We start from the raw sequence: 27,251 nt of genomic DNA on the forward strand, positions 1-27,251 counted from the left end.
GTTCAACCACGGCATTAAGAACATCTACGAGTCGTTCTGCAAGTACAAATTAAAACCTAAACTCAAAGATTTGGGAGTATTGATGGTTTCTTTGTTTTTCGCTCTCAAATTGTCCAAGGGCGAATACACTGCAGTATGGCCGCCAGTTACACTAACTCGAAGTCGTTGTGCAGCCAGGTATCTTTTTCTTCCGTATACGTCACTGTGCACTCTTAAATACTAACTACGTCACTCATTCCTCCTCCTCTACGCAACGTCAGTGGCTGGTTCCAAGATGTCGGCTTGCGGACGTGGGATGGAGCTGTGGGCGCTGCTGCTGTTATGCGGGATGTGGGCTTTGGCGGTACGTGGGGAAGGCATAGCTGTAGACGCCCCGAAGGCAGGGGGCGCGGCTGCCCCACAGCCACAGCAGCCGCAAGTCGTCGTGTCCCCCGTGAGGCGTGGGCCCGGCGGATGGAAGCTGTCTGATGATGAGGCCTGCCGGGAGGACGTGAGCCGTGTCTGTCCAAGGAAGACGTGGAACAACAACCTTGCCGTGCTCGAGTGCCTACAGGACGTGCGAGAGGTGAGAGTGCGTGCATTAATAGGGATCTGAATATCCCGGTTATGCGTGTGCTTTATTAAAACACAGGACAGTTGACGTTCAAAGATGTATTGGGGACCACACAGCAGCTGTAGGTGACCCCCGCCCCTTATTTTACCCTTGTTAGTGCTTGTCAAGTTGTAACTGTGATCAGTCTGGCTGGGTGTTGTCCAGTAGTCTAAGTTGTCAAAGGGGCATGATAGCGTTGTCGGATGGCAAGTCGTAGGTAGGAGGCAAATGCTTGGAGAAGTAAAGGAAGTTATTTTTTCGCGCTAGTGTTCTCAGAGTCGAGCTAACATTTTAAGCGTCGGAACGGTTGTGACCATAAAATGAAATTGAACAGAAGCTGAATGGTCTCCTTATCCTCGTTAAGCTCCCCGAGTGTGAATCTGAGCTTGAGGGTGCGAGTGTTATGCTCATTGATTGAAACGTGGGGTGTGGCAGTGCCTTCAAAGGCTGGGGTGCGTGGGAATTCCTGTCTTATGGTTTGAGTTGGGGGGTACACGGCGTTGACCCTGCTAAGAAGTTGGGACCCACATACATTTGTTGAACTTGTCCCAGTGTAATTCTCAAACACCCGGACACGTTTAGTAGCTCCAGCACCATGTCTGCCTTCCATACCCAGCAGCAACGTTGAGGCAGGAGGGGACTTTTTTCACCTCCAGCTGGGCACAGATAAAGACAGAAGTTAAGGGGCCATCAGGCCTCCTTTTGATCCAGTATAGGGCTGTAGGCGTTCTGCAGCCTTTCAAATGCCCTGGTGATGAAACAAAAGCACACAGGTTATCTTTTCACAGGTACTTAAGAGATGCATGCTTTTTACTTTGTTGTACATGCATGCACTGTAAGAATGATAGATGGGTTTGGTCTGTCCTAGTATTTAGACAAATAACAATTTAAATATCACCATTTTAATTCTTTTATAGTGCAACTCATCGCAATGCTGAGTGTTAGAGCGCTTTACATAAGATACATGATTTATTTGGAATGGAAAATATGTAAGTGTGTAAATAAATGTACATAGTGCATTACATGAGAGTCAGGGTTACTAAGTGTAGGAGTCAAATACTCTTCCTAGCTCACTGTGGTGTACCAGAAGGATTACAACTTAACTGCAAGTAACAAAAGGATATGTGTTCAAAGCAGTAATCCACTTATCTATCTACTTAAAATAAAAATCTGTGATTTGCATGTTACATGATATTCTTTGCAGGAAACAACATTTAAAAAAACATATTTTATTGCAATTTCAGTTTGCACATGTTATAACTTGCACATATTAGAGCACTAGCGCATAATTAAGTGGTATGTTTATCCACACAACATTGTATAAAATGCACACCATGTGTGTTGCGATATCATGAATAACAAACCTGAAGAAGGTAGCAAGTAAATAGTTTCAACAATCGCCAAACACCCCCCCCGAACAGTGCTTGATTGTTTTGCACGGGACAACTTAATCTTCTGTACTACTTCGATTCAACTTTTGTACTACACACAACACAGAACTCTCCAACAAATGTGTTAATCTTATTATTATTATTATTATTCCCTGAGATTTACTGGGCACCTCTCCAGCAGATACTTTAACCCCATGACATTTTTTTAAATGCAGTCTTTGCTACCAATTAAGCAGAACTTCTACTACCATGCTTTCCTTGTTGCCAATTTCTTTGTGACAGGTTTAAAAAAAAAAGTATTAGTTGAGGTCCAGGTTTTGCGTTGGGATTGCGCCATTTTTTGGCACAACCTCGACTCCAAATCTCATTTGTTAACACTGTACTCATGATGTACCTGATAAACATGTGTGAGATCTTAGTATCTGATGTCGCTTCTTGTGATGTCACTCCCAGTGAGGCCACATGGAATGTCACGCGTCATGTGCTTTGATGACGTGTCATGATGTCACCTGCATACTGCTTAACTTGGTCAGTGCCCCCACTTTTTTGAATTTTTTTTTTAGGGCTTGTACCCTGGTTTGTGAATTTTTTATGTATTCATAAACCGTATGGTCTGCAACGTTATTGGCCGGGCTTGGGAAGATTTGACGTACGTACCATACACTAATATTGCAGAATGCACTCTGACTTATTGAAGTTACTCCGGCTGGCTTGGTTAAGTCATAGGAACAAGGTTTGGCGAGTAGAGCTTAACATGCAAAACACGTTACAAATATAACTGTACCCTGGCTGTAAGATTGATAGCATGACTTTGCTGTTCGTTATGGATGATTATACATCAATGAGGATTTTTTTGAGAACTTTGTTCATGGAAATAGTTTTATGTACGCTAATAGCGTATGGCGTTGGCTAGATGTCGGTTGTCCTGATAACTCCACAATGAGAACTTGTTGCAGTAGGGGTGGTTTTATAAGTTCTCTCTCAACAACTCATCCTTTGTCTTTTACTATCGCCTGTAAGGTGACAACCAGATATGCATCTTTTGCACTTCGTTTTTGCAAACAAATACACAATAGTATAAAGATACGTTCTTGTAATTGAAAAATGGGTAGCTTCGTAGGGCATTATGTGTATGCATTTGATGATCTAAAGCAGTTTTCTTCCAGTGCTCAGCACACTATCAGCATAGTTTCAAACTGTTTGGGGAGGTGCCTTCGCTGCCAGGCTTTTTTTCCCCTCCTGTGCCACGCGTTTTTTGGGCTTTTTGGGGTGGTGCGCTCTGAGGCCCCTGTAACTTGCATTCTTTTCTTCCAACATCATGGGGATTCTAAAGGTACTCGGGGTTTGTGGATTCCCCGAGAGGGGTCACAGAAATGAGCCAAAATACAGCAAACGTTTGTGTTTTTGGTGAAAAATGGGCTACAAATGAAAGCGTCTGGGGTTTTCCCTGCAAATGTTATCAAAAAAGGGTTTGTGAGTCTGAAATCACAATTTTCCCACCTTTTAGGAAATGGCAGTCCTTTGTCAGAAAACCAATATTTTGTACACAGTTTTGGCATTTTTCTGGGACATAGCCTATTTTTAGTTCTTTCAACCTCCTTCCAGTTAATCGTAAAAATGAGTATGAAATCAATAATGGATCCTGGAAAGCTATACATTTTAGAAAAGTAGACACAATTCTAAATTCAGAAAGGGGTCATTTTTGTAGTTCCATCAAGGTTTCTTTATAGAAACTAACAGTTAAATATTGGAAAAATTGAAATTTAGTTGAAAAAAAAACAGCCTGTTGTGTCAGCGTTTTCACCTGTAACTTCTTGTAATTATGACAGCCCTTTGAAAGCAATATACCATGGGTACTCACAAACTTTCTCTCGGGGGCCAAATTTACAGTGTGGTTTGTGTCCGAGGGCCGCACCGGTGGGGGCGGGGTCAGTGGGGGACGGTGCGGGCTATATCAACAAAAAACACTATGACCATGAGGTTGATCACAGGTCCCTGCAGCAGACTCCTTCGTCCACTGAGCCACCAGATCTCTCCCTCTCTCGCTCTCTCTCTCTCTCCCTCTCTCTCTCCCTCTCTCTCTCCCTCTCTCCCTCCCTCTCTCCCTCCCTCGCTCCCTCCCTCGCTCCCTGTCTCCCTCTCTCTCCCTTCCTCGCTCCCTGTCTCCCTCTCTCTCCCTTCCTCGCTCCCTCTCCCTCCCTCGCTCCCACTCTCTCCCTCCCTCCCTCGCTCCAACTCTCTCCCTCCCTCCCTCGCTCCCACTCTCCCTCCCTCCCTCGCTCCCACTCTCTCCCTCCCTCCCTCGCTCCCACTCTCTCCCTCCCTCCCTCGCTCCCACTCTCTCCCTCCCTCCCTCGCTCCCACTCTCTCCCTCCCTCCCTCGCTCCCACTCTCTCCCTCCCTCCCTCGCTCCCACTCTCTCCCTCCCTCGCTCCCACTCTCTCCCTCCCTCCCTCGCTCCCACTCTCTCCCTCCCTCCCTCGCTCCCACTCTCTCCCTCGCTCCCTCGCTCCCACTCTCTCCCTCGCTCCCTCGCTCCCACTCTCTCCCTCGCTCCCTCGCTCCCACTCTCTCCCTCGCTCCCTCCCTCCCTCTCCCTCCCTCGCTCGCTCGCTCTCTCGCTCTCTCGGTCCCTCCCTCCCTCCCTGTTTTGCTCCCGCTCTCTCTCACTTCCGTCTCTCTACCTCCCTCTGTCCCCTCTCACCCTGCCTGTGTGTCAGCCTGGGCTGAGACCGCTTCCAGGCGCACACACACACAGCCGCACCCAAGCACTTCACAAGTCATTAAAGGCCGCATTTGCATGCTAATGAGGCTTTGTTGTATGTCACCTCATCTTAGGTCCCTGCAGCTCCACTCTGGCTATGCGAGAATCGTCCGACCCCCACAGAGCAGCAGAGACTCTCCGAGTCGCGCTGCACAGACACTCTTTAAAAAAAAAAAAATAATAATACATGGGTACGATGTTTGCAAGGTCCGCGGGCCGCCAAGGAAGGCTTGCCGGGCCGCCCGCGGGCCGTACTATGAGTACCCATGCAATATACAGTTACATCCGCTGGACCTTTCTGGTTGTGGGGATACATAGGACTTGTAGGTTCACCAAGAACCAGACGAACCCAGAGTCAAAAACTTAGTAGCAATTTGCATTGGTTTTTTATTATGTACCGGGTATATAGCAATTATTGTGTGAAAATTTATACATGGAAAAATCGGTATGAAAGACACCTATGTATTTCTGAAATGGGTACAAATTATAGAGTTTAGAAACAGTACATATTTGCATATTTTCAAAATTGGGAATACTCATACTAGCATGAGAATTATTGGTCATTTTTCAAAATGACTTCTTTTTTTATACAATGTCTTTCATTTGGAAGACGGAAACGCCTCAAAACCCAATAGGTAATAACAGTTGCTTTACAAATCTGAATTACCCTAAGTCTCCCGATAAAAATGGTACCTCACTTGTGTGGGTAGGCATAGTGTCCATGACCGGAAAGGGCTCAAAACCCAACGTGAACGCACCACATTTTCACAATGAAAATTTACCCCTTTTTTGCGAAGTGTGTAGCTGTTGTTTTTTAACCATAGCTCTGTCGGCACCAAGGGAAACCTAGCAAACCTATACATTTTTGAAAACTAGACACCCAGGGGAATCCAGGATGGGGTGACTTGACTGCCTCCCACCCGGTTCTGTTACCCAGAATCCTTGCAAACCTAAAAAAAAAACCACCCCGCTTTCCCCAAAGTCTTCTGAGAAAAATGGTACCTCACTTGTGTGGGTCGGCCTAGTGCCTGTGACAGGAAACGGAGCAAAACTCAACATGGTCACACCTCAATTTCGCAGTGAATAATGACCCTTTTTTTGCAAAGTGCCTAGCTGTAGCCCACACATTTCTAGAAAGGAGACACCCGGGGGCTCCCAAGGAGGTATGGCTTGCGTGGATCCCCCAACGTTCCCTTACCCAGAATCTCTTGCAAACCTCAAATTTAGCTGAAAAAATCAGTTTTTCACACATTTGAGTGTGGGAATGTGTGGCATCACCGGGCTCACACAAATTTCCTACCACCCAGCGTTTCCCCAGGTCTTCCGATAAAAATGGTGCTTCACTTGTGTGGGAGGCGCAAGTACCCGCGACAGGAAAGGGCCCCAAACGTAGCCAGGCGACATCAAAATTGCCTACGTCAAAACAATGTTTTTGCAAGGGGGGTCACCTGGGTTTTTGGCCCAATGCTCGGCGGCCATCTAGGGAAACCTTCTAAGCCAACACATTTCTGAAAACTAGACACCCGGGGCTTCCAAGGAGGTATGGCTTGCGTGGATTCCCCCAACGTTCCCTTACCCAGAATCCCTTGCAAACCTCAAATTTAGCTGAAAAAAAACCACACTTTTTTTTCACACGTGCTGTGGAAAAGTTGTGGCATCACCGGGCTCACACATTTCCCACCACCCAGCGTTCCCCCAGGTCTCCCAATAAAAAAGGTGCCTCACTTGTGTGGGAGGCCCAAGTACCTGCGATAGATAAGGGCCCAAAACGTAGTGAGGCAACATCATTTTGATGTCGCCTCACTACGTTTTGGGCCCTTGGTGCCTTGCAAGGCACCAACCGTTTTACAGGCCATTCACGCACCTTTCATACATGATACACTCAAGACCATTCACACCACCAGGCACAAAACCAACACATCGCAACATTCACAAAAAGGGACATGCTACACCCTGCTTCAGAAAGACAAACAAGACCAATATTACTGCACAGCCATATAACCCTAAAGCACACACACATACTGGTTGGATTTGGCACGAGGGTGAGTAATTGTTCAGTATATACAATTGCATTAGCAAGTGATTTCACAAAAATGAAATGCACTGTTAATAATTGAAAGGACGAGAAACTGAACCATTGATTCGTGAGCTGTAAAGCCACGACAAGGCACCAACCTCTTTACAGGCCATTCATACACCTTTCATACGTGTGACACATACAAAACATTCACGCTGCCAGACGCGGGCCCATCACATTACAACACTCACACCAGCAGACAGCGCAATTCAAGGGCCCATCAGTTCCACACGCCTACTTTCCTGACACAGCAACTACACAAACTGATGGATTGTGTGGAGTGGCGCTCAGCTAGCAGTGTGTGTAGTGACCAGCAGCAAGTCACTACTCACACGCCGACTGCTAGTCCATGCAAACCTCCAGCCAAGCGCCAGTCCACGCACACCTCCAGCCAAGCGCCACTCCATGCACACCTCCAGCCAAGCGCCACTCCATGCACACCTCCAGCCAAGCGCCACTCCATGCACACCTCCAGCCAAGCGCCACTCCATGCACACCTCCAGCCAAGCGCCACTCCACGCACACCTCCAGCCAAGCACCAGTCCACGCACACCTCCAGCCATTCAAACAATACAGACCAGGCAGTTCACTTTACCACTCATGGATGCTTCTAAAATTTCTTTTGCGTGTGGTACTCTCTAAAACAAGCAGGCACACACAGCCCAGGGTTAGGACATCCGCGGCAGAAAAAAACGAGACTCGTTCTGCAAACCTCTTCGCCAACAGACTCTACATCTCGTAGTAGGAAAATCTTTTGAAGATGTGGGAGGAATGTAATCAGGAATATGGCGATCCTTCAATAGAGCCACATCCTCCCCCACTCCAAATCTCGGAACACTTGCCTGTTCCACAACAACAAGGCTAGCTATCACAGAGTGCTGAAACTGAAGAAATGTCAACTTTGACGCAGGAGAACACTCCTTGAAAACAATAAAAGCATTGAAACTTGCTAATTCGAAGAAATGGATGGCCAACTTCTTATACCAAACATAAACCTTCCGAATAGCAGTGTAAGGTTCCAACCTCTGATCTACTCTGTCAACACCACCCATGTGCTTATTGTAGTATAGAATTCACACAGGTCTGCGCACTTCCGAAACCTGACTCCAAACAGCCACAGGTGAAGTACTCTCATCATGGATTGTAGTCAGCATGTACACATCCCTCCTGTCCACAAATTTCACAGCTAGTAGTTCATCACTACGCAAGGAACTGCACTGTCCCCTCTGAAGTTTTTTGCAAACAAGCTCTTTCGGATAACCTTTACGGTTAGAGTGGATTGTGCCACATGCAGAAGTGTCCACTTTAAACAATTCCTTAACCCCTTCCATATGGCCGCGATTCTGCGCCTGTGCGGCAGAATTGTGAGTGGGCGGGTTTATGACGGCCCCCAGCCATCATCAGCACACAAGCACCGCAGTGCATGACGGCTGGGTCCCGTCATCAGCATGGAAGGGGTTAAATAACTGCACAGCAGTGTAGAAGTTATCAAGGTACAAATGGTGGCCTCTGTTTACCAGTCTTCTTGCAAGATCCAACACAATTTTCTCTGAAACTCCAAAAGTAGACGGACAACCTGGGGGAGGGGGGGTCAATAGTAGAATCTCTACCAGTGTACACATGAAAATTAAAAACCTATCCTGTCCTACTCTCAGACAACATATACAGCTTAATTCCATAGCATGCCCTCTTGCTAGGGATGTAGTGCCTAAAAACCAAACGGCCCTTGAACAAGACCAAAGACTCAATCAATAGACATTTCTTTCCCTGGAGTATAGATCTCAGAAAATCGATCTACAAAATGATCAAGAACAAGCTGAGTCTTAAAAAGATGGTCACAGTCCGGGTGATCTTGTGGCAACGCCATAGAATTATCTACAAAATGCAGCATACGTAGCAAAAGTAAGTACCGATTACAAGTCATAACTGCAGGAAATATGGCTGTCGGCAACAAGGGGCTAGTAGACCAATATGAAGCCAGGTTCAGCTTCCTTACCACACCCATCAATAAAGAAAAAACCCCAAAACTTCTCAATCTCTTCCAGATTTGTGGGAGTCCACCGGGTAGCTCTAGACTGGGGCCTAAGTTTGTCACTGTTGTCCCTCAAAAGCTGTTCAGCATACAAATTAGTCTGTTCAACAATCTCACCCAAAAATGCATCATCCATAAACAACTGAAAAAACTGTACAGGCAAAAAATGTTCACAATCCACTCTACACCCTGCATCACCGCTAAAGGCTGCACCATGTTTGGATCAACCCAGAGTCCAGCACTTCCAGTAGGAAGCCTAGCAGCATTAGACTGCAATCCAGATGCCTCTTGCACCATCGGCACAGCAGTTTCCTCCTCAGGTACTTCATCCGCACTGAGAGTTGCTTCATCCACACCAAGAGTACTACCTTCATGTGCACTGAGAGAACCTTCATCATCCGATGATGCCATGTGGAGAGAACTCACTGCCAGAATCTTCCCCTCCCTCCTCTCCCTCAGACGCACTGTCAGTCTCATAATCATGCTCGTAGGAAGATTCAAGAAGCATACCAACCACCTCTTGAGCGGTCATTCTACGGCTAGCCATAATGCTTACCAATAAAGTTAACTTGTCAAACAAGTCAACAACAAACACTTTGTAACATAAGTAATAAACAAAAAGCACCTTTATCAAAAACACATATATACTCCAAACCAATACCACTCACTTGCCAGAGGCAGCTAAACTCACCATCACCTACTCTGCACACACACAGTATGGATCAGCAATGTTCCACTAAAAAAGAAAGAGAAAAGAAATTACACATAAGACCATGCAAAACGCATCACAAAGAATTTCATGCTCAAAACACTAACTACGTATGCTGCCATTTTGACACCACTTACAAAAGAAATCGTTCATATATTACAATATTACTAATTTTGGAGTAAATACAACAACAATGTTTTTCTTACCAAAAAAATGCAACTACACAAAACTACAGAACAACCACTGTTGAAACCGAAAACAGGAGTTAAAAGCTTTCGAATAGAATAAAAAGGAGAAAAAAACATTAATATCACATATGCAAATAATGCACCAGTCCACACACAATGCACCAACAAAGATAAGGGATAGGTGGACCTAAGAGTATAAATTAAATACTCACCCCCGTAAAAGGTGAGCAAATTTAAAAAACATTGGTTAATCTACTTAACAAAAAACCCATCATTGTCGACAGCGCAAAATCCCTTGGTGTCAAACTCGACAAAAATCCCAATCTACTCTCCCACATAAATTCCTGCACCTTCTTGATTTTGTTGCTTCTTCCCGGAGCAAGACCTTCAAACCCTGGTCCAATCGCTGGTTCTCTCCAGATTGGACTACTTCAATTGTCTTCTTACTGGCCTCCACAAATCCCACCTGTCCCCCCATAAATATGTTCTCCATTCAGCAGCACGTTTCATATATGGAGCTAAAAGAAGCGACCACATCACACCCATTTTATCCGCCCATCGAGGCAAGATCTATCAACAAGAATGCTTCTATCACTCACAAGGCCTTGCACTCCTCCTCTCCTTGCTACCTGGCGAATAAACTGAAACTCTATGGAGGCTCTAGACCATCATGTAATGTGCAACATTTATTGCTTGAACCCCCTACTTTCAAGAAGGAAAGATCGATGGCCCAAACCTTTACAGGCAACGCAGTGATAATCTGAAACTCACTTCCACCTCCGCTCCGGACCACCCCCTCTTCCCAGTCCTTCAAAACTGACCCTGAAAGTTCTCCTCCTGCTAAGACACTTCCAGACACCCTCTCTATTATCTTTCCATTATAGGAAATTCTGTTCTCCATGCCTATAGAAGTGCCTTCCCAGTGTGTTCCTGTGTTTTGAGTGTGTGCCATTTATTGCAGTTTTATACCTCTACTTGTACTTTGTACTCTTTTGTAACATGCATTCGTCACTTTTCCTCTTGTAACGTACTGTCTGCTACCTCTTGTATTTTGTTTGCTCTCGATACATACACAATTGTCCCTATTGCCACATGTAACGTAAAGCACTCTGGGGGACTTAGAAATAAAAATAAATAATGTGACCAAAAGGGGAGCGACCCTTGCCTAAGGGGCTGCTCCCCCAAACAAACGAAATCAATCCAAATAAATAAAAAAAAAAAATCCCTGCCTCTAACCTGCCCTGCTGCACGATGTGCAGAGGGCTTAACAATTATAATTAGTGTGGCCACTCCCACAAACAAACAAAATCATGCCTAATAAAAAACAAAATAAAAAAAATCCCTTGCTCTAGTGGCCATCGCAGCAGGAATGCATAAGAGACATCGGGGGAAAGGAAAACCCTTTCCTTTCCCTCAATGCCTCTTTCAGAGAAATCCCTCCCCAGCCCCAAAACTTACCTTTCTTCTTCGACGCGCAGGAAGCTAATGGCTTCCTGCACGTTGTTGAACAAAGGGGAAACCTCGCGCGCTGACGTCATTGATGACGCGGGGGAGGCAGGAGAAGATCTTCCCCTGCCTTCCCAGTAAAGAAAAAAGAATCGGCCACTCACGGGGGGAGCGCCAGCGCTTTCCCCGTGGGTGGGTGTCATGACGAGCTGGACTAGTCATGGGCACACGGCTACTGTGCTCCATGACGAGTCCAGCTCGTCATAGGCATAGATGGGGTTATGCATAGAAGATACTTATTTGAGGCTTGATGTGCTTAGATTGGATTCGCAAAAAATGTGGATAGGTCAGTTTGCCAAATGGGAATCTGTCAATTACTGAAAGATCTCCCTAATAAATATTCGATTGGCTACAAACACAAAGATGGTGGCCTGCAAGAGACCATAAACCACCATCCCTGTGGTTTTGTTTTTGTTGTTGTTTTTAAAGCAGCCAGCTTTCTGTAAAGCACAAGTGCCCACTCTGCAAATTTGCTTCCCTGATTATCAATGGAGAAGAGTCCAAAGGGGACCCTCTTTCTGAATCATTTACTAGCCCAACATGTGCAACTGTAACCGAGCAGCTGGATGTGACCAGAATTGCCACCCATTGGTTCATTATTCACTAAGTCACAATTTTGCATTAACGCCCAACACATTCCCCTTTTAAATTGTTATTTGGTAGGGGTGTTGAAACCCTGTTTTGTGATTTGGAGAAACTATTCCGAATCACAATATGGCGATAGAAGATAAAACAAGCGTTTGCAATGCAATAGGTCTCGCATTTGCGAGGGTTTAAGCTGTTGGCATTGTAAATGACTATGTCTTTTATTTGTGTTCTGAACCTGCAAGCGGAGCGTAGTTTAGGAGTACGGTTTTACACGTCACATCATGCATGATAATAACACATTGCAACTTGAAGACACCAACTGAGGAGAAAGCAAGCAACATATTTCTGTCCTTTATCTTTTAACGCCCTGGTTACAACTGTGTCGAAAAACTGCAGCTTAGTCACGAAAGGGTGAGGGTTAGCTTAAGCATTTTTAACTTGAAAACATAATAGGGGGATGCAAATGCACTGCAAATTGTACATTATTTACTAAAAAGTACATATGAATGAACATTTCAGCTCTGGAATGTAATCTGTTGTTTATGTAAAGCCCTTTGTCTAACTCAGCGCAGTAGAAAGACTGCAACAATAATAAATACATAATGAAATAAATTGTCTTTAGCAGACAAAAAATATTGTTAAATGCACATATGCTGTGCTGTCCTAGATGTTGTACTGAAACGTCTGCTAGTAAAGGAAATCACTTGGCCGTACATTTTTATGGATGGCCTCTGCAGTCCATGGGTTCGATATTCCAGCAAGAGTAGAGCATGAAAAGGCTAGCTGAGTGCATCCGTACAACAAACAAAAGCGAACAAATCGCACCTTTTGATTGTAGTCACATGGAGCCTGAACCGTGCCTGATAACGGTGCTACAGTTTCCACCGGCTGGGCTGAGGGTGAAGGGACAGTACAGGCCATTTCTAGGTGGCCCGCCATGTCACTAGCCAAGGGAGTCTGTCACCTCACCAGCCCAAGATAGGTGCAGCTGTGAACCTCGCAGGTCCTGCAGCTCCATGCTAACTCTATGACTGCCCCTGTATGTCATTTATATGGCGTGACTGGGAGGGCGAGCTCGGTGCCAGGCAACGCGAGAGAGGCACATTTCACAGTTTGTATTATCAGCAGAGGGAGTGCTCTTCAAACCTGAGAAGTTGCAGAACACTTGCAGCCTCGAGATGTGGTCAATGTGCAAATGAGTGTGTGATCTTCATTTTGTCGAAGTTGTCTCTGGTACTTTATCGCCTTACTCAGTGCAGTGTCCTTTAAAACCAGAATCGCCCCAAGGCTAACTCAGTCTGTCATCGTACCACGCTAAAACAAGCAACACTGCTAGTGTTAAAAATATGTGGTTTTGAACGGAACACGTGCGCAGAGACTTCACAGCTGAATGACGAGAGACTGCGGTTTTGGGGATCACAACAGTGTCGACGAGGTGAGCCACTGTGGATAGATGGTGTGTTGGTGGAGTGCAAGTCGTGTCATGGGTGAGAGGGGCAGTGCCTGTCTCTTTGGGAACTTTGTGCCCAAACAGGAAGGGAGAGCATTCAAACATGAGCCCTTGTGTTCTGTCCCAAAACGCATGTTAAAAAGTGTGCCACAAGTATGAAATGCTTGAAGCGAAATGACCCATGTAAGAGGGTCAGTCGCCATGGGCGTGACAAACCCACCAATAGGAGGGACAAGTGGCAAATTTACAAACACAGCAATGCCCATGCGCTATACAAGTATATGAAACATTTGCAAAAGTTACATATGTAGTAAGAGAATTTCAGTTAATATATATCCACACTTTAGGACTTGTTTTCGAGAATCAGTTATTCCAGGTTCAGGTACAAAAGTTTCACAAAAAGACAGAGAAATATTGTGTCCTTGATGTTAAGTCTTTGGTTTATTGTTCCTTTGTTAATGCCAAGTGGCAAAATTCACCGCACAAAAGAGAAGCAGTTAAAAAGTCACAAGAAATAACCAATTGCAAGTGGTGGGCGTGGCCAAACTCCTCATACCGAATACAGCATGCAGCGGAGAGCAGTTCATGCGCGCTTATTCTAGGTTCGACCTAAAAAGGGATTTGCTGTCACAAACCCTGGGTTTTTCAAAGTCGCAGAACTCGCAAACGCAAAAACCCTTAGTACAACTGCACCATATCAATGGCTTGATATTGAACATTTTAACTATTCGCCCTTCCTACCATAAGTTAATCTCTTATATTGTAGCTTTTGACAATTTGAGCTGCTTAATGCTTTTGGGCGTGGTTAAATATAACGGTTCTGCTATTACTCAGCTGATGAACTGTGCCATTGTTGGGTAACCTAGGAGAGAAAGGGTGTCCCCAAGGCCAGTTGGTAGATGAGATTGACCACAGCAATATTGTAATTTAACAAGATGTGTGTGGTGGGCACGGAGTTGGGGTCTGCTGTCTGTGTCGTTTTTATTGTATAGAGGTTTAAACCTGCTCATTTTTTGGGGGTTTGAAACTCCAAAATATGTAGGCCCAGATTTCTTAAGATTTTGTAGTGGAATTTTCACTTTTTTTTACATAGCCCGACGTGAAATTGTATTTAATATTTACAATGCCACAATTTGTGTGACGTTTTGCTAAAAAGTAATGCATTGCGGTGCATTGGGCTTGCTGCCTTGCATTACTTTGCATCGGGTAGATAGATGTTCCATGTGTGGTGCATTGGCGTTCACATGCATCAACCCATGTGTTTTGATGCAAACCCATATTTGCAAACAGTTGTAACATGGGTTTGTGCCAGAATGGTGTTTGCCATGTTTAATTGTCCTTGCTATTTTCTCTTTGCAAGTGTGTTGTATTATACTGTACGCATACAAAGAGGAAAAAAGCTTCCAACTATAGTTTTTGTGCATTAAGGTAGGTCTTCTGTACAGAAACTATCCTGACCATGACTCACACACTTGCACTATGGCTGAAGGGTTCCTGAGTTGTTGCCAGGCAACCCAAAGTGCGCCAGTGCATGAAGCAAGCAGAATTGCTCTATTGTCTTGCTTATATGGTGCAGTTCTGCTATCTTCAGGTTGCACAACGCAGCAGTGAACCCCACACCACTTTACTCCTATGGAGTGGGGTAATTTTTCTATTTTCACTGTCCCACACCCGCAGTATATTACTGTCGGTGACTGCCAGTAAAAATAAGAAAAAGCCACCTGACCTTTCATGTCCAATAGGCTTTCTTCTGATGGCACCTACTCCGTTGGGCCGTCAAAGGAAGTTTTACATTACCAGAGAAAATTTTACTCCGTTAGCCTAAAACTTGTGGCACACCCGACTCAAATCGGGCAGGAGGATCTTGGGTTTGGTGATGGGGCACTTAGTCGCCATTGCAACAGAGTACCTGTCCGTCTACCTCTAAATTAGCCCCAGAGGGCCCACCAAATGGAAATTAGTACTGAACCTTCTCATGGGAGGAGCCCATTTCGAACATTTTCACCTCACACATTCACCCCGTGGCTCACTGCTTTTTTTAGTTGGAAAAATTGAGATTCACATCCCCAAATCTCACTGACTAAGCTATGCCCCTGCTCTTAGTCTTGGTGGTTTACTTCTCCCTGCCCACCTCACACATTCAACCTTTGGGCAACTTTTTTTTTAGTTGAGAAAATTGAGGTTCATACTGTGAATCTCACCGACTGTGGTACATCCTTGCTCTTTGTCTTGGTTCCCCCCTTACCCCTTACCCAGTCAAAGTCGACAAATTTGCCAACCATTCCGTTCATTGTCAGATTCCCCACACAAACATCTTCATACCAACACAATTTATACGGTTTGCTTGCCAGTTGAACATGTTTAAAACAGTTGATGCTAGTTTTCAAGATTTTTCTTGGCACCACTCACATATATCTAAAATGAAATCACACCCACCGAGACCCAGGTCGCATCTTGTCCATGTCCAATTAAAACCCCCGTTCTTCCAACTGTAACCTTTTTCTGTATTCCCAAAACGTTTAAAAGATTGGATCTCTTCATTGAAACTTGCTTCTTGCTGTCTTGGGAGTTAACCATGAGGCGCTCACTCAGAAGTGTCCCCAAAGTGCACAGAGTATCTATCCCCTCGTGCCCTAAGTCCATTGCTTAACGGTTTGTAAAATCCCTAGTACCCACTTTAAGCAGCGCTGCCGAAAAATCTGTACTCTATATGTATTGCAGTAATGATGCTTTCACCTGCTGTGCTATATGTAACCAAACTTTCTTGTGTATTAAACTGGTTCTGCTACCAGAGTGTGTTAAGCAGGTCTCAAAAATCCATCAATCTAGGCGGCCTGATGGTGGTGGAGCAAATGGACATTGTTGCGCGCTTTCATTTGGTTTTTAAACGTGTGATATGTTAATAGAAAATTATACAGATGCGTGTTCTGTAAGAAAACTAAATTGTTCTAGTTTCAAGTTTGGACAGCAGTGTCTCAAAGATCGAAGTATCCATTATTGTTGAGATCGGTGTACTGCTAGCGGCATTGCAACCTTTAGGGTTCAGCCTTTTCGTTTGCTGACCCCCAGGAATCTAGTATTTTATACGTATGTTCTGTAAGTGATCTGTAAATCGATACACATAAAAATCGATGCTGCACAGATCTTTTTTTTTCCCAATCACTTCTGTTCTTGAAATTTCTGCATTCGCCTTATTGGTGTGATGTTTGTTAAAGTAGAGTGAAACCCTTGTTTGCTTGAAGTGCACTGAACCCTCCCGTCAGTCTTTACTCAACACTAGTCTAATATAAACAGCAATGAATTTTAATTTAAAAAATACCAAATTTAGCTCAGCCCCAAGACTAACACGTATAACAGGTTTGCCCATTTGTTTTGTGTAGTCTGCCTGTTGGCATCCTATTTACAATTCTTTTTAAAACAAATGGTGTTTAACAGCTGACGCTTTTGACAGGATTTTGTGTAGTGATCCGCTAGGTTAAGACTGTTATTGTATCTTTTTTGGTACCCTTTCGATAAACTAACAATTGATTTGTATGGTTTGATAATTACCTTAACTGGTTCTGTTGACAGTTATTATCCTACTAGTGAAATAAAACAAGCACTGGCGTTGCCAATTGGTCTCGCAGTAGGAAAGTTGGAGCTATTGGTTTTGTAAATGACAAAGCCCTTTATGTTTTTAAAATGAAAACAAAAATAAAAGGCATTATTTGCAATTGTAATAGCTCCAACTTTCCTACTGCGAGACCTATTGGCAACGCCAGTGCTTGTTTAAACCAAATCAGTTGTCCCTTGAAAATGTTAATTGTCAGGCATTAATGTAGAAATTGTGTTAAGCACTGAATACACTGCCGGACTTTTGTGAGCTAACCACAAAGTCCCAGGGCTACCCGGTATGTACCATATTTCTGCTTTAAAAATGGAACTGGCCCCTATTGCTTCCCGGGTTGCACCTTGGTACCACTGGAACACCTAATGGTTATAAGGGTTCCCGAGGCCACACCCCAGTCCATTGTGTTTTTTTCTGCCCATGATGCCACCTCAGATTTGACCAAATTAACCTTGGTCCTGGCCCAGTGGGAAAGTCCAAACGAACTGCCAAGCCAGGTCCTCTCTGCAGCAGGACACATGCAACCCATGGCCGGTTTCAGCCGATTTGGGTCTCTTAAGTCGGATGGCAACTTAGTTTCAGTGGCACGGGTAGCCTGGGGCCCATTTCTGGGTATACCTGTTGTACTTAGAACGTTACGATAAGGAATACAAAACATTGCTGCCCAGTTGCATTGCTTGTAGACTTCCCCGGTTCATGGTGCCACCACAAGTCATTGTGTTGTACCATGCCACTCTGTGAAGACCGCGCTGCCATCGGTAGCTGTACTTGACTTTGAGGGTGTTATGATGTGAATGTGAGAGAATGTGAGTGAGTTTGAAAAGGGTGATTGATTGTGATATGATGTGTGATGCTGATAGGGTGTGTGAGTGTGTTAGTGTGTGTGATTTTTAAGAATGTTATTGAGGGTGTGTAAGGGTCTTTGAGTGTAATTGTGTGTGAGGGTGAGTGTGTGTGAGGTGGTGTGAGGGGGAGGGTGTGTGTATTCCGATGGTGTGTGGTGTTGCGAGGATGAAGGTGTGTGCGTGTGCCTTTGTATGATGTAGAGGGTGTTATGGTGACTGTCTTTCGGAGTGATTGGATGGACCAGAAACTTCAGAGGAACTTTTGCAAGCAGCTCAGGCTGGGCCTACTGCTGAACCATCCAACTTTAATGCTATACTTGTGCGTGTCTTTCTGGTGGGACCCTTACCAGGCAGGGGTACTTAATAAAGTTCTACAACATGCGCTGCAGAGTGGCAACCTTCCAGGAAGCATTATCCTCCTCCGCGTGCTCTCCTGCACGGTTAGCTCACACTTCCAGAGTATTCGGGCTTCTACTTACCTGCTCTGTACATGCTGGCATCGAGGCCCTGTCCGAATGGTTCATGTATCCACTCTCCTGTGTCTAGGGGGCACCTCCTTTTATCTTATTCCCTCCAGGACTTCGCATCACTGCCGCCTATGGACTTACAGTAGCATGTACACAGAACAGGTTCACTCTCCTTACCGAGAGCTTTTCTCCAGTGATTCAGTCACACCTTTCACGTGCTCAGTTGGTGCGTAGAAGAGTACAAGACTTGCACAACACAGCATTTCAAGGTGTGGATTGTGCGCTCACATATATAAGAAAACCTTGCTGTTGTGATATGTATATATTTTTTTAGTTGTTATGGTGTTGTTGTTCAATTATTTTTTATATAGGATGGCCGTTGTGAGGTAATTGTAAGTAGTTGACTGGCATGTCCAAATGGTAACACCGTACTAAGGAATGATTAGAATGTGGTGAGGTAGGATGGAATATAGCACGAGGGCGGCATGCGTAGGGGGTGGTTGATGGATGGATGCTGGGCTAATATTACAATAAACTTCACTTCAAGTGCACTGAAGTGGGGGGATTTACTACACTTGCTCAGAGACGACGATAGCCCAGTCACCTGGTATCTCTGTACCACACTACGTTTGAAACTCCAAACTATCCTGCGACGGCGTTATGCCTCACACCTGGCCCAGAGTTTTGTAAAACCGAATGTTACACTAGAAACGTTTGACAAAACATCCGCTCTTTAAATCTGCTGTTAAGCAGTTTCTTTTATTTCCTGCGCTCGTGTCTGAGCTCATCTCCCTGATTTAGAAGTGTTGAAAGAAATGCAGAAAGACAAAAAGCGAAGCTAACTTCTCACTGCTGCTCGGCGGATAACATGATTCAGATGGATTTTTATATGCTGAACTGTTGTTCCTTTGAAGTGCACAAAGGTTTTAGAATGAGACTGTGCTTGTGGCTTGTATGGTTTCATGCCACGTTGTAGCTGTGGGCACTTCATTCAGTGCACACACAGCCACATGTAATCGGCGGAAGTGGGTGGGTAGTTGCGAGGAAAGTCTGACTAAAGGATCAGAAGAAAGGATGTCAAATCTGCAGGAATGGAATGCGTGCAGTGGAGAGGACTCTGGCCTACGAATAGTAGGCGACAGCCATTCTCTCTGGTTCAAAATCAGAATGCCCTGATGAAAACAAAATAGCGTGTGGTACGAGCGAGAGACAAGCAGAGATGTATAGCCGCTGGAGTGGCCGGGAAACTGAAAGTACGGCCGGCCAGCCATGAATAATTAGGGGAGGAGAAGCCGCACAGCACATGCTGGGAGAAGCCCTTTGATGTGCTGTGCGGCCGTGAAAAAATGCAATTAGGAGGGAGGTGAGGGAGGCTGATGCGCGTGCTTGTTTGGTCACGTGATTTACGTGAACTTAAAGAAAACCGCACGAACAAAACCTTTGGTTTCACAAGCATTTTGAGCACTTTAATTCTCTCTCCGCTCAATGCACTTGCGCGCATTGATAGGTCGCGAGACCTAAAAAAAAGTAAGCTGTTCGTTGTTAACCCGAAATGGTAAAAATGTCTGATCTGATGGAATGGGTGGCTGGAGAAGTAGCAACATGTTGAAGTATTTGAACCAGTGGCCTGAGCCCTGTGGCTTCAGAATTCATGCCGGTTTCTCTTCGTGTTTTTGCCAGGAAACGCTGCGCAAAGTAACTTGGAAGTACATTAGATAACTACAGATAATTATTTTAAACGCACGTGTAACATTTTGTGTCTTCCTTCCCTGCCCTCCTTGCACTGAGACCGCAGAAGATAGATCTAGTTTGTCTGCAACCCTACAGTGACCAGTATAGTTATAACGTGAGCTTTTATCCCATGTTCTGTTTTAGGGTCGTTTGCGTAATTTGCTTCCTTGTAAGTGTACAAAACTACGCACAATGCAAATCTGTAATTTCGTGCTCTGTTTTAGTGCGAAAGGCGTCTTTGCCTCATTTGACGCGAGTTTGCATTAAATAAAAGCCCCATGAATAATAGCCACTATTGTTATATTATGTTTCTGTATAATCAATCACATTTTTTTACCACGAGTGGCACATACTTATGCACAGTCACGTCATTTCTGGAATTTCATTTAAGCATAACATGTAGTTCTCAAAATCAAGCAAATTAAATGGCGTCATTTAAATTCCCCACAGTCTAACCTACTTTCACCCCATTGTCATGGAATAGAGATAATATTTTCAAATCTTAGCCTCATGATTCAAAAACTGGCATGCACTGGAATGTCCAATATTTTTTCAAGTCTAGGCCTAACTTACTATTGTTCTTAAATATTTATGGTTTTCCATTCCAAATGAACAGGCGATGTTGTCGTTTTTCTCAACCTGTGTACTTTGGGTACCACCTTGGTTAACAAGCATTTGCAATGCAATATGTCTTGCATTAGCAAAGTTTGAAGTTGTTGGTATCTGAGATCGAAATGTAAACGAGTTTGAGGTATTGGCATTGAAAATGGTTTTGTTTTTTAAAACATAAATAAAAAGACATTGTCATATACAATGGCAATAGCTTAAACTTGCGTAAATGCGAGACCTATTGCATCGCAAATGCTTTTTTGGGGGGCCAGGACTTCACCATCAGACTTTGACCCAGAACAAGAGCAAGAAAGGAAGCAACGAGGAAGAGCAAGATAGTGAGACCAAGAGATGGGAAGTGTTGGGTTGTTAAAGAGGCATGAAGTGGAATTTATTACAGATAGCCATGGTAATTATCAAGTAGCATTCAGCAGCAGGGGTGAGGGCATCAAAGACAAACTTTGGAAACCTGCAATATATTTTAACAAATTAAGCACTGCTGCTATTGTGTGCTATCTGCTGTTTCTTCGCACTTCGGGTGCCCTGTACCATTGTCTGGACACTGTGGACAGCCTGTGCCCCCCTATGTGGTGGATAGTGTGGGAAAGGTCCATCACCTGCACTAGGGTCTACGGAAGTCATCCGAGGACCCCAGGGGCAACGCTCCACTCTGCTCTAACAAATAAAACCCTCAAGGTATGGATTTGCCCACAGTTGTCCCGTTCTCAATAGGGTTCCTTCGAATGACAGGCTATTTTCAGTTCCAAGCTCTGGACCTTCTTTTGGTAACTGTGGGGGGGTATACTTGGCATGTTTTAATGTATGCACGTTTGCCTCGTGACCTCACTGGATCCTGCGAAGGGGGGTTCTTTGTTCAACTGTCAAACTGTGAGTCAGTCAGTCGTAAGTGATTTTTTAATTTTTTTTATTTTTTATTAACTGACATGCCCCCCTCACCTCACATCAAATCAAAGCAGGAGAGAGCTACACATTGCTGCAGGGGCAGAGCAACAGCCTTTTGCATATGTTTTATGCCTGTAATGTATAGTGAATGGAATGGGTGCCAAAATACGCAAGTGGCAGAATGCACTACAATTCTACACCATGTGCTGCACCTTTGTCGCCCCAGCAACAGCAGTGTGCGTCCCTAGTAACTGCTCGGTCACAGTTTGTCACTCAAATAACGGGAGAGCGTTATATTGCTGTGGAAGTGCCACCCAAAGACAGTGCATGTCTGCCGGAAGCTGCGCCAGTGCCACGTTTGTACCTTTTGCATCACAGCTGTACTTTTAAAAATATGTTTGCATCATTCTGAACGCACGCACAGTTAGTAATGTGCTGGCCGTGGGTTCACGCGATGCATAGCAAATCCGGGAATGCGTTCTTAAGTGGACCCGCATCTCTGCACTAACTTAAAACACATTTGGGCAGCACATCATTGCCTTTATGTGCCCACATGCTCACAGCCATTCTAAAACAGTGCTGGTGGCTAAAAGCTACAATTACCATTACTATAATGTCACAAACTGCGCAAGCGTCAGTGGTTTTATTAGAAGCATTCCGGGCACATAGGACCAGGCCATGGGAGGAAGATAATAGGGCTGGGCCAGCTCAGCCGTAAATCTAGGGTTAGGAATTTGGTAGGGAGGAAGGGGTATTTGTTTTTGTTTTTTATAAATCTTTTTATTAACAAAAGAAAAAGCATCAGGTGACATGTAGTGCTTCCACATTTGTCATATATACTTTTCCGTACTACAGAACAATACATACAGAATATCATTTAGGGATCACAGGGACTCCAGCGCTACTGTTACTTCTCGGACCACCGGAGGAACACAAACACCCCCCCGGTAGCTATTCCAAGCTCCCCAAATCTTCCCCCATTTCGCGGGGCAGCCCCTAGCAACGTACACCGACCTCTCTCTGTGCATGCACCAATCCAGGTCCTCCATCCACTTCTCCATCTTGGACTATTTGACTGGCGCCCCACAGCTGAGCGATGATACGCTTAGCAATCATACACGCCAGGGTCACCCACTTCCTCCTAAATGCACTCAGGTCCGTAGGCTCCCAAACATTCATGACACATCGTCGGGCCTCCAGCGCCATCTCTACCCCCAACACCTCCTGCATCCTTTCGTGGATTCTAACCCAATAAGCCTGTATGTCCGCGCAATGCCACAAAATATGCATAAATGTTTCCAATCTCTCCGCACCCCCTCCGACATTTCCCATTCTCCGCCAGACCCATGTGCATCAGCCGGGGTCTCGTGACGTATGACCGATGTAGAATCTTCAACTGCACCAGACGGAGTCTCATTTGGATGGCCACTACTTTCGGGGAGGAGACTGCCTCCCTCCAGTCTTAATCATCTAATTCTAGGCCGTCAGTGCCCCGCTGCTCCCTAATGGTCACCAGTGGATCCCCCATATTGTTGATAATTTTTTTATATATTATTGACAAGGTCTTTTCGGGAAGATGACCGTCCAAGACTCGGTCCTCCAGGGGGGAAGCATCCAGGGGTGTAGTACCTCTGGGGATGTGTGCAAGTAGGGCATGCCTAACCTGGAGGTACCGATAACGCTCACTCTCCTGTAGATAATACTTTTTTTGGAGAGCGTCAAACGCAAGGACTGCGTCCTTACCCCAAATATCCTTGATCTGCTAGATCCCATTTGTCAAAGACTTTGGTTTTCCACAGGCTGCCCAACCTCTCCGATTTCCACAGTGGGGTTGCAAGGGCGAGTCTTCCATCCCACTTAAGATGTTGAGTAGCCGCATGCCACACCTGCACTGCGTGAGCCGACGGACCGGCAAGGGGAAATCGGCCGGCCCTAGCTTATAGAGCCCTCGTGAAGTCCCCCAAATGCTCTCCACATGCTTCCGAAGTCTGGCCAGCGGGGGACTCAGGTTATTATCAAACCTCTGCTTCGGATCCAATGTCACATAGATGCCGAGGTAGCGTAATACCACTGGCTCAATTTGTAACCCTCTAATCGAAAGCAGTGGGTGCAACAGTTCTTAATTTATTCGTCTGGTAAACTAGTTTTCCAATAATACTTTTATATTTCTATTCTTAGTAGTATGAAGGAAACTATCACCTGTATATTACATAGGTGGGAATTACCTTCTGTCTCTTCCACTTTGAAATCAAGCCCTTCTGTTTTGTAAGAAGCCTATTACATTCTCTGTTCGGTTCCTTGACTGTCTGTGCAGCTATCAGGATTTTTTTAAATGCGGTGCTATGGGGGTCTCAAGACGCTGGAGTTGCTAGCTGCTTTGTGGGGAACAGAGTGAACAATGAGGCGAAAGCAGGAGGAAGCACTCAGAAGGAAGGAGAAAGCAGTCAAAAACTAAGCAAAAGCAGGAGAAAGCACCCAGAAAAACTGAGCGGAAGCACAGCAGTGCATCAGCACAGGGGAGCTGTGCCTTGGGCCTGCTCAATGGGTGCGCACTGTGGCCTCCATGTAACAACTCCTGGGAAGAGGGAGGGGTGCTGAGGTGGTGGGCTAGGCGGGAAAACGGGTGGCAGGTGGGAGCTGGAAATGAGTGGAAAACTAGTAGTAGTGAAACGAGGAAGAAGCTGTGAAAACAATGGAAAAGCAGAAAGAAGCGCTGAGTGAAAGGGAGTAGAAGGCAGTAAAAATAAATTAAGCAAAAGCAGGAGAAAGCACTCAGAAAAATGGGGAGCAAGCACAGCGGTGCAGCAGCAGCAGCAGCATGGGAGAGCTGGGCCTGAGACCTGCTCTCCTGTGTTGTGACATCCTGTGACAGCATTTCCTTAGTCTGTGTGTTCTGTTTAATGCATGACTTTGCTCTGGCTTGAGTTATGTTACTAGCACTGACCCCATTTCTCATGACTTTCCTTCCAGGGAACTCCTTGTGTTTTACATCACTTAAGATGTGGCAGTCGTTTGCATTTCTTTTTCTTGGGGCAAGTCTGTAGATCTCTTGGCACCACCCTCTGTTTCCATAAAATACCCATTGTCTTGGATTGTGGATTTGTTTCTCTTATTTTGTTAGGAGGGAATCTGAGGAGGTCTGGCTCTGGCCATATTGACAGCTGATATCCAAGGCACACTTTCAGTTTTCGTCATGCAGTTCATTCAGCTTCCAACTAAACTCCTGTATCCTGTATATTTGGCCACTTTCTGCTCTCTCATGTGCCCCCTTCGAGATCCTCCTCTCCATCCGCATTCTGCCAGCACCCTCCTACCCAATAATGTCCACCACCGCCGCAGCATTGGCATAGCCAATAAGTCTCGCCTTAGGGACCTTATCAATGTTTAGACGTGCAACACTTGATGTTGTTGCACCAAGGATATTGTGCTGGATAACTAAACACTTATAAGGTCCCAAAGGCGAGACCTATTGGCTATGCCAATGCTCGGTCTATTATACTTTCTGATCACACTGATACTTAATGTTAGCACAGGGAATAAATAATAGACCTACAGAAACAGCCACTCCCTGCGGCCTGGTCCAGTAGCCTCCTGAGTCCTGACTGGGGCTGGGTAGTTTTCGTTTTTTCCTACACTTTTCTAACATGCTGCTTGTTACTAACTGTTGTCTGTCTCTCTGTATATGCTAACAACTCTGGGCAGTTGATTCGACAGGTCTAGTCCTAATGGAGCTGACTCATATTAGTCGCTAGCTACCACACGTTTCTGCCTCTCACTGCATCTGCAGATTATCTTAAGCTTTTTCCATAATGATCTCTGCATGAAAATCTATACTTTTTGGAGGATATTTCCACAAAAATGTAATCTTCTGCAGGGTTACTTCTCTCCACTCAACTCCTGATGGTGCCGTCTTAGCCACTAACTGCTTTACATCCGGTTCAGTCTTTCATTAATTGATTTCAATATTTTGTTTTTGCTTTATAAGATTAATTGCAATGTTTCCGCATATTTCATTGAAGAGTTTCAGATAGTACTATTTTTTTTTTCTTGTCTTTAAAATATTGATTATAGCTTTAGTGTCTTACACTTTTTGGGTATGCTAGAATCCCTTCAATCTCAGATAATTTTTTTAGGGTAATGGTGAGAAATGAAAACTGGTATAATTTGATATGTATGTAATCATGGGGTCAGATTTTTGACAGAGTCCTTACTCATCTGGAAATGAGATTTGAGGAAAAGAGAATGTAATCTGACATTGGATTATATATTTCTTGTATTATTCCCGTTACAGATGCACATTGAATGAACTGCTTCAAAGAGGTCTGCCTTGTTTATATTGTCTAACATGACCTATGGGAACGTTAAATTCACTGTCAACAACTACTCGTAATTTTGTGCTATTCCGTGTCTTTTAAATACCTCAAAAATGCTGGTTTATCAAATGTGGGTGTTAGAGAACTGATTATTTCTTACTCCTTTGTAGCCTTGCTGTGCATGGCATTTGCACAATCAATGGAAAACCCACTATATTAAGGGGCTTTGTCTGCTTCTTTCAACCATCGACTTCTTTGGCTCCAAATCCTTCAGCCATTGGCTAGCAACATTGTTGGTCTAATCTTGGACTAACTCAGAAGTCTATTTTCATTTTAAAACGGTGAAACATTTTTTAGGTCTCGCCTGGCGACCACAGCGCGATCTCTTGTCTCTGACTTGCTTCGGAAGTGGGACAGAGATGGCCACGCGCAGGGCTTTTGGCGATTGGAGCTCGTGTGCACGCACGTACAGCCACGCGGTGTGCAAATCTCCTGTCCCCCTTCAGTCCAAACAAGCAAGCTGCATGCAGTAACAGCGCCTCGCAAGCCTGATTCAATTTCACTTTTGTTTTCCAATGCGCACACGCGCTCAACTCGCTTAACACACCTTCACCCGTATAAATATTAAAGAACGTCACAATGTACAGACCGGTTTTCACGATGTGAAACCTGACAAGCACTGTGAAAATGGGGGAACGGATGGGGCGTGCGTGCCAGTGTGTAAGGGGGAGGGGGCGGGCTGGCAGTCAGAGGACTCATTTCCTCGGACTGCACGGGTTGCATTCTGCGAGCAGCCTCTGAGGTGTGGAAGAGGCGGGCACGTGCTGATGGGTGAAGCAGAGCAGGAGAAATTGCTGTGTGAAATGCTGGATGGCGCATCACCCTTGCTCCTCATGTTGTGCGGCATAAGAAACACCGTAAACTGCACACTCCGCTCCTCCTGGCGTCCGGTTCCTTTCTGTGCGTGCACCGCTGTGGTTGCTGCTGCTGTTGCTGTCCACGCACCGGGGGCTGCCTCTTGGTGCGCGCACTGCTGCTCTCTCGCTCAGTGTCTCGGGGCGGTGCGCGCACAGAGGCACTAGTTCATTATTGTGTCCACTTTTTAACACAATCCTCTATCAGACCTAATCCACAATATACCTTCTATTCTGCCATGTTTTGCACCCGTGAGGACTCGCATTCTTTATTCATTTCTAAAGTTTGAGTTAATGGGCTTTCTTATCTGTTGTGCTTAAAGGCATGAGAGTTTTACAGAGTGCTAATACAAAATATATAACAGTAAATTAGATGTATCTATATAGGAGACATGCCTCTGTTCACACACCTTCCCCTGTGAAAGAAAATCGATTTACATTGGTTGCGAGGTTCTACTCGTGAATTTTACCTGTGTGCATGACTGTAAATGTATCAGTATCTGGAAATATAGAAGCTGCTGGGCTGACTGACTGCACATAAAGCCAGACATATGTACGTGTGGTT

The 27,251-nt window shown here is 45.0% G+C and overlaps 1 protein-coding gene across 1 annotated transcript in view; it reads left to right on the top strand.

Annotated features, from left to right (window-relative positions):
• Window positions 1-247: 247 nt before the first annotated feature.
• GLG1 (golgi glycoprotein 1) overlaps window positions 248-27,251 on the top strand; it is a 792,605-nt gene continuing 765,601 nt past the window's right edge. The window contains exon 1 of the mRNA XM_086945268.1: window positions 248-565. Within this exon, the coding sequence (XP_086801394.1) occupies window positions 275-565 (291 nt within the window). The 5' untranslated portion in view covers window positions 248-274. The remainder of the gene's footprint in view (window positions 566-27,251) is intronic.

Source organism: Lissotriton vulgaris, chromosome 12, assembly GCF_964263255.1.
Source record: "Lissotriton vulgaris chromosome 12, aLisVul1.2, whole genome shotgun sequence".
NCBI lineage: Eukaryota > Metazoa > Chordata > Amphibia > Caudata > Salamandridae > Lissotriton > Lissotriton vulgaris.